This window comes from Ornithodoros turicata, chromosome 1 (assembly GCF_037126465.1).
Source record: "Ornithodoros turicata isolate Travis chromosome 1, ASM3712646v1, whole genome shotgun sequence".
NCBI lineage: Eukaryota > Metazoa > Arthropoda > Arachnida > Ixodida > Argasidae > Ornithodoros > Ornithodoros turicata.
This window is the reverse complement of record NC_088201.1, coordinates 7,536,159-7,544,164: the sequence shown is the minus strand read 5'-3', so window position 1 is coordinate 7,544,164 and position 8,006 is coordinate 7,536,159. Positions and strand designations below refer to the sequence as shown.

Genomic DNA, 8,006 nt, shown 5'->3' with positions numbered 1-8,006 from the left:
CGGAGTATCATTCGGCACTGTTGCCTGTAAATCTTCCGAAATTGAACTTATTTAACGGATTTCACCACAGTTGAAACCGGGCGCGAATGTTTCACTAAAAATTCGGGAGTACAAACATCAAGGAACTAAAATTACTTACCTCCATGTGGTAATCAGCATGAAACAAGAAGCACAACACACACACATCCACCTACGACAGCGTGAAACCGACGACTGAGAACAATTGATGTCTTCATGCGCTGACCAGGGCACTACATTCATAGCCACCGCCGCCGAGGCGTACGAACACAACGAATGATACCCCTGAGGATCTAGCGCCTGCCCCCGAGGCCGAAGAAGACACAAGACGACCAGTGTTACCGTGCTACAACTGTACATACTGTTTTATCTTGTTATAATGGGCTGTCCCAGTGTGGATTCCTCGGAAGGGTACACACCCGAACGAGCTACGCAGTTGAGAGATGTGCTGTGTGCTTTAAAATACCCAGACGTTCCTTCTGGTGACGACGAACTGTGGGAACTCTTTTCTTGTGGGTGTTGTACACCGAGAAATGAACTTTTGAAGTGGACGTGTGCGCTGATAGAACCAGTTATAGCAGACAAGCTGCGGAGTTCACCGAACGACGAGGCGTTATATCGTTTGCTGGAAGATTTCCTCAATTCCTCTGGTTACTTCGACGAACAGACGAACTCGTCATTCGTTAGGGGCACTGCCACAGTCCAAGAACAGGGCTCAGTGTGGCAGGATCTGCTAAACACGGCGAGCTACTATTGCTTGGGGAAAAGCGTCTCACTGCAGGTATTCGATTCGCCGTCTGAATGCGTGCCTGATGACAGCTCAGAGTTTAATTTCGAACATGCAGGTAAGCATACGTTTAGAAGCCTATCACTGCTACGCAGCAAACTATATACCTATATTATTTTTCAGCAAACAGTAAGTTTGATCCACTGTCTGTGTCCACACCATGTCAAGCCCAGTCAGTGGAATCGTTTGACGAAGCACCACCTTTTTCGGCGTTTCCAACGCGTGCAGGGATGCAGCAGTATCTGGACTACTTATGTAAAAATGCCCAAAGCATGGAAGATTTCCTTGAGGGTGTTCAACCCCTAAAGTTTCCATCCTCGACGACAGTGAAGGAACTTTGTGGGAAAATTGACAACGTTTGCGAAAGCTTGGGAGAATTGAATATTTGTTTTGAAGCTGTGGCACCAAAAGTGCCCTCAGTGCAGGCAGAACAAGAGCATTGTAAAACTGATTACCTCATCTCCGAAGCCGCACTGCTCAGCAGGGAAGCACTGGATTTTGCAATGTGCATTCAACATTCTGGGAGCATAATTGAGAAACTGATACAGTCAACAAACCCTTCAGCCATCCATCAGTGACTCTGACAAAGATTGTGTGAAAATAATGTGAAAAAGTGGACTGAATATCAAACCTGGCTGTGTAGATACATTCTTATGAGTAGGGCCCAGAACTTCGTACATAATGCATATTTTTAGAATGGATTCTAACGAATATCCTAGCGTTTTCCCACACATTACAAACCACAACAACACAAATCTACAATGTTTCGTGTTGCATATTTCGGCATATTTCATCGTGATCATCATATAATTTCACGGTTGCACGTTCTATCGTATTTCGGCGTCGCTTGGTTGTATCTGTCATATTTCCACGCCATTCTGTTGCATATTATGTCATGTTTCACTGCCATTTTAATAATTTTTTTAAAAGTTTGCGGTTCCCTTTGTTTTGCTCACAATTTCAAAAGTCTAAAAAGTCCTAAACCCGTGTTCGAGCAACGCATCTACGTTACTGCGCTGCTGCTTCATGCAACGGAGTCGGTAGATTTGACTAGCACCAATTTCTGAAGACTGAACAAGTAGTCAACGAGTTGAAGACCCAAAGGCGATGAACAGCACAACGAAGAGCTGTATGCGCGCGGAATAACATGCTGCAGAGTATACAGTCCACATTTTTGCAATACATGGCATTCTTAACTGGCAAAACAGGACATTTTTAATCATCCAATGTAATCCCATGTAATCATCCCATCTAAAAATGCTTGCATATGCGTGCACACACCTTTGAAAACCTGAGTATGGATATGGCAGCACTCTGCAATGACCAACAAGCAATACTGACTGCGTACGCGTGAACGTACGTTCCAACATACAATAAAAAACACGCATTTTAGTAGACCTATCGTTGTTTGTAAACAAATGACGTCATACTGTTCGACAGCGCCACCAATTTGGTAGAATTGAACTACGCCCGAAACTAGGGGCGAACACGGTCGAGCACGAAAGCCACGGTCTTGAGGGGATCACGACGGTCCCTGAAAGGGTACTTTGGTACTACTTTTCTTACAATAGGAGGCAGCAAACAAGTGCCCATTCGTGGAACCCAGCCCTCCCCTTCCGATTTGTTTCGGGTTCAGTCTGTCTAACATTGTCATAACGTTTCTCGGGTGGAGGTCTATTTGTAAAATGTTTTCAGACAATTTACGTGTTTATATAATTCCCAGTCATGCGAAAGCTTCCAGAGCAACGTCCCTGGCATTATCATTCTGCATAACTTACGCATATTTAGGTGTTTTGCGCCGCATATTTGCGTGCACATTTTGGAAGATTTTTGTGCACAATGTCTCTGGCTCTACTTATGAATGTGTCCAAACAAGTTTTTCTTTTTTTTTTTTCTTGCATGAGGTATCTGTTTGGAGCAGGTTATGTATGACCACAAGCAATGTTTGCAAATAAAATTGTTGTGGTTTGCTCAGTTCAAAGTTGTGATGTATTTTGGTAAAATTCTGACATTTACGTCATAGAAACATCATCGTAAACAAATGACGTCATAGTGTTCGACAGCGCCACCAATTTGGTAGAGTTGAACTGCGATCAAAGCTATAAGGCGAACAAGGTCGCGCCAAAAAGTCGCGGTCTTCAGGGGATTACGATGGTCCCTCCAAGGGACGCGAACCTTCGGTCTTACTTTTCTTTCAGTAGGAAGCAGCATACAAGTGCCCATTCGTGGAACCCAGCCCTCCCATTCCGATCTGTTTCGGTTTCAGTCTGTCTACCAACGTGATGATGACGATGGTCATCGTCATGGATGGTCATGGACATCGTCACCATGACGTTGGTAGACAGACGTTGGTTCTACGAATGGGAATATCGCGGCTGGTACTGGTTTTCACAACCGCTGCGCACGGTCGGTTTTTGCGAGCGTACTTTAAATCCAATTTCTGCGATAATTACGCCTCTGTGGGGTGAATTGCTTTTCATGGTGCATATCTGACCGGCTTCTTCCGAAATTCTAACTTGAAAAAAAAAAAAAGAAGAAAAGAAAACAACAACACGAAAAGATTAAGCTCAACCAGAGTGGTCTTATGTACGGAGTCCGTCATGGCGCATTCCATTGGCAGAGCGGAGTCAACTTTTTGCCCCGGGAAGGGACAGGAACTGTTCCGTTGGTAGAACCGTCTCGAACGTTGACTGGTGCCATTAGCGGAGCAAGGGCAAAACGTTTGCTCGAAAGAGCAGTAGTTTTGGAGCCACGAGACAAAAGCGAACCCGGGAAAGCAGCTCGCGCTTCGTACATTGAACGATTGTTAGCATTCCATTGACAAAGCAAACTCTTGTGACCCCACTGGGAGCTCACACACTCAAACCCCACCCCAGTGCGGGGCAAAATCTGCTCTCCCAATGGAATCCGCCATCAGAACAAGGTAAACGTTGGCCTAGTCGTAACAGGGAGGTGTACACCCTCCCTGCATTTTTGCAACACCCCCCTGAAATTTCTCAGGTGACCCCACCCCTCTCGGCCACCAACACGTTCTGGTAGTGAGTCCGGCGCAGCGAATTGCATCATGTACTGTCAAACTTGGGCTGTAGGACCACAGTCATGCAGATGATCGTACCATGCATTTGTCCAAAATCATTTGAAAGTGATCAATGCAGATATTGCGCGCATATACGAGCAAGAATGAGTGCGGGCACGTAAACTCAATGTGGGTCATCAAGAACCATTTGCGCCGAACTCAATCAAGCGAGGTATTCTAAGGTTTTCACCGTTGGTTGCTAGGTGTTCATTGAGCTTCGTGAGACAAGGTGCTAGTCTCTTTTCTTTTTCGGTCGTGTGATTATACATCTTAATGTTGAAATGCCGTTCATAATGAATCTGTATTCTAATGTACTGTGTTCTAACATAATAACATGTACAAATAAACCGAGAAAGCTGTGCAGATATGTTACAATTGTGCCACGATTATTTCCGTGTCTAAATAAAATTCCGTAAGTGGAACCTTCACCAAGTATAACCCCCCCCCTTGAAAGCTCGGCACCCCCCCCCCCCCCCCCCCCCCCCCAGAAGTAAATTTCTGGGGAAATCACTGGCAATATACGCTACACTGTTATTCGAAAATGTGTTCTAATGGAGTGAGAAAGGTAGATTTCCAATTTATACTCTTTTTCACGTCAGATTCACTCCTCACAAAAGGAGAATGGATGTCACTTACCCTTCATCTGAGAGGAAGGAGGAGGTGTACGAACTCACTCCCCGGAGAAGTGATATTGCATAGCAAAGACATGCAGTAACGGATAACTCGAGGCCGTGCCATGACGATGGCTGGTGCCCTCATTCGTAGGCCCGAAGTTTTCACACCGATCCTGTACCTTTCTCCACTCCCGGAGTCCCGACGACTGGAAACCCTTTCGTGATGGATGCAAATGGTTTATATTTACATATGGCTATTTACGTTTGATATTTGGTAACCATAAGACAGGGAACCTGGTGGGCTCGCGATGGAATGTTTCCGAGCGTGCCTTCCGCATCGGAACCCAGGTCTAGATTGAGTTTTTTGGCCGTGCAGGCCCAATCTGGACCGAATTTCTTCTTCTTCTTCTTCTTCCACCACTAGGAATAGTGGCCACCGAGTGGCCGAATTTTTCAACAGCGAGGGAAAATCTCGCCCGAGACTGGGAGGTACCCGGGTTCGAATCCCGGTGCCGGCTGTGCTGTCTGGGATTTTTCCTGGGTTTTCCTCAGACGCTTTCAGACATATGTCGGCACAGTTCCCCTAGAAGTCGGCCCAGGACGCACATTTCCCCAGGGCGTCAGTCGTGACGTTGCCCACATACGTGAGGCCGACAACGGCAAGCCCTTTCAACATCACCACCACCACCACCGAAAAAGTCGCTCGTGCGCATACCCAGTAGCCACTGCCCCGAGGCCGAAGAAGAATAAGAAGCAGACCGGCGTTACCGTGCTAGAACTGTCCATACGGTTTTCTCTCGTTATAATGGCCTGTGCCAGTGTGGATTCATCGGAAGGGTGGTACACACCCGAACGAGCTACGCAGTTGAGAGATGTGCTGTGTGCTCTAAAATACCCAGACGTTCCTTCTAGTGAGTACGAACTGTGGGAACTCTTTTTTTATGGGCGTTGTACACGGAGAAATGAACTTTTGAAGTGGACGTGTGCGCTGATAGAACCACTTATGGCAGACAAGCTGCGGAGTTCACCAAACGACGAGGAGTTTTATCGTTTGCTGGAAGATTTCCTCAATTCCTCTGGGTACTACGACGAACAGACGAACTCCTCATTCGTTAACGGCACTGCCACAGTCCAAGAACAGGTCTCAGTATGGCAGGATCTGCTAAACGCTGCGAGCTACTATTGCTTGGGGAAAAGCGTCTCACTGCAGCTACTCGATTCGCCGTCTGAAGGCGTGCCCGATGACAGCTCAAAGTTGAATTTCGAACATGCAGGTAAGCATACGTATAGACGCCTATCATTGCTACGCAGCAAACTATATACCTATATTATTTTTCAGCAAAAAGTAAAGTTGATCCAGCGTCTATGTCCACATCATATCAAGCCCAGTCAGTGGAATCGTTGGACGAAGCACCACCTTTTCCGGCATCTCCATCGCGTGCAGGGATGCAGCAGTATCTGGACTACTTATGTAAAAAGGCCAAAAGCATGGAAGATTTCCTTGAGGGTGTTCAACCCCTAAAGTTTCCATCCTCGACAACAGTAAAGGAACTTTGCGGGAAAATTGACGACGTTTGCGAAAGCTTGGGAGAATTAAATATTTGTTTGGAGGCTGTGGCACCAAAAATGTCCTCAGTACAGGCAGCACAAGAGCATCGTAAAACTGACTATCTCATCTCCGAAGCCGCACTGCGAAGCAAGGAAGCAATGGATTTTATAACGCGCATTCAACATTGCGGGGACATCATTGAGAAACTGACACAGTCAGCAAACCCATCAGCCACCCCTCAGTGACTTTGACAAAGATTGCGTGAAAATAAAGTGAGAAAGTTGACGGAAAATCAAACCGTGCTGTGTGGAGACATTCTTATGAGTATAGGGACCGGGACTTCGTACATAATGCGTATTTTTAGAATGGATTCTAACGAGTATTCCTAGCGTTGGCAGAGCTGAGTCAAATTTTTGCCCCGGGAAGGGACAAGAACTGTTCCATTGGCAGAACCGTCTCAAACATTGAATGGTTCATTAGCGGAGCAAGGGCAAAACTTTTTGCTCGAAAGAGCGATAGTTTTTGAGCCACGAGACCAAAGCGAACCCGGGAAAGCACGGGCTCACACTGCATACTTGTACGTATCTTGAGTACGTACTCAAAATACAGTATTTTAAATACTTTTTCCGGTATTTTGGTACTCTACTCAGTACTTTTTGTGAGAAGTATTTTTAATGTATTTAAAATACTTTTTTCGGTATTTGCTACTCAGTACTCAAAATACTTTCCTTTCTCGTCAAGCCATATCCAGCACGCTTCCCGCCGTGCCGAGATTTTCAGCTCACTGGAATTTAACCCCCTTTTTCTTCTTTTTCTTTTTTTCTGGAATTCGCGAATCTGTCATTTATCCTCTTGTACAATAGGCTGGTCCCAAGCCTGGCCCTGCTTGTCAATAGCCAACTTCGTCCGAAACCCGTTCCTATTCATATTGCCAGGTGAATCACCAGGGGATTAGGTACAAGATAATCCCGGCATTTATTTCCTTGGTCATCAAAGCAATAAACACGTGCCAGAGGTTGAAAGACCCGAACCGACATACAGGAGGGATTACGAAGTTTTGGGTCAGAACATATCAACAAAGTTTACTTGGGTTCACCAAAGTTCACCAAGCATTACTTGACACCATGACGTTGCAAATGAAAGATATGCATGACTGATGAAGTTTATTCCTTTCATTTGTAAGCCCACGTTCAGAATACGCGTTTCACTTACTGCTAATACTAAAGTACTTTAAAGAGTATCTTAAATACTTCTTAGAGTATTTAGTACTCTACTCAAATTACTTTCAGTTTTGAGTATTTTGTACTCAATTTTAAATACTTTTTCCGTAGAGTATTTAGTATCTTATTTTAAATACTTTTGCGCAGTATTTTGTACAAGTCTGGCTCACAGTCACGCGCTATGCACAGCGCGCGCTTCGTACAAAACCATTGTTAGCATTCCATTGACGAAGCAAACTCTTGTGACCCCACTGGGAGCATACACTCAAACCCCCACCCAGTGCGGGGCAAAATCTGCTCTCCCAATGGAATCCGCCATCGGAACAAGGTAAACGTTGGCCTAGTCGTACGTGCAATATACGCTATACACTGTTATTCGAAAAGGTGTTCTAATGGAGTGAAACAGGTAGATTTTTAATTTATACTCTTCTTCACGTCAGATTTACTCCTCACAAAAGGAGAATCGATGGTCTCTTACCCTTCATTTGAGAGGAAGGAGTATAGGAGGTCTACGAATCCCCCGGAGAAGTAATATCGCATGGTAAAGACATGCTTTTAACGAAATGGTGCACTGAGGCGTCATATGGTATTACAAAACTTGCAGTGGCTCCTGCACTCTAAGAAAAAAAGGAGTACTTCTACTCCTTTTGGGGAGTAATTGCATTGCCACAAAAAATAGTCCCTTTCGGGAGTAAATGCACGGGAGTAAATGAATGTCACGCAGAGTGAAGACCGCATTTCA

The 8,006-nt window shown here is 45.3% G+C and overlaps 2 protein-coding genes across 2 annotated transcripts; both read left to right on the top strand.

Moving 5' to 3' along the window:
• Positions 1–312: 312 nt before the first annotated feature.
• LOC135396879 (uncharacterized) lies at positions 313–2,779 on the top strand. Its single transcript, XM_064628102.1, has 2 exons — positions 313–863; positions 929–2,779. The coding sequence occupies exons 1-2, from the start codon at positions 398–400 to the stop codon at positions 1,381–1,383; spliced, it is 921 nt and encodes a 306-aa protein (XP_064484172.1). The 5' UTR covers positions 313–397; the 3' UTR covers positions 1,384–2,779.
• A 2,414-nt stretch (positions 2,780–5,193) lies between these two features.
• Positions 5,194–6,324, top strand: LOC135396875 (uncharacterized). The gene is made up of 2 exons (XM_064628089.1): positions 5,194–5,769; positions 5,835–6,324. Exons 1-2 carry the CDS (start codon positions 5,301–5,303, stop codon positions 6,287–6,289), a joined length of 924 nt encoding a protein of 307 aa, XP_064484159.1. The 5' UTR covers positions 5,194–5,300; the 3' UTR covers positions 6,290–6,324.
• Positions 6,325–8,006: the final 1,682 nt, after the last annotated feature.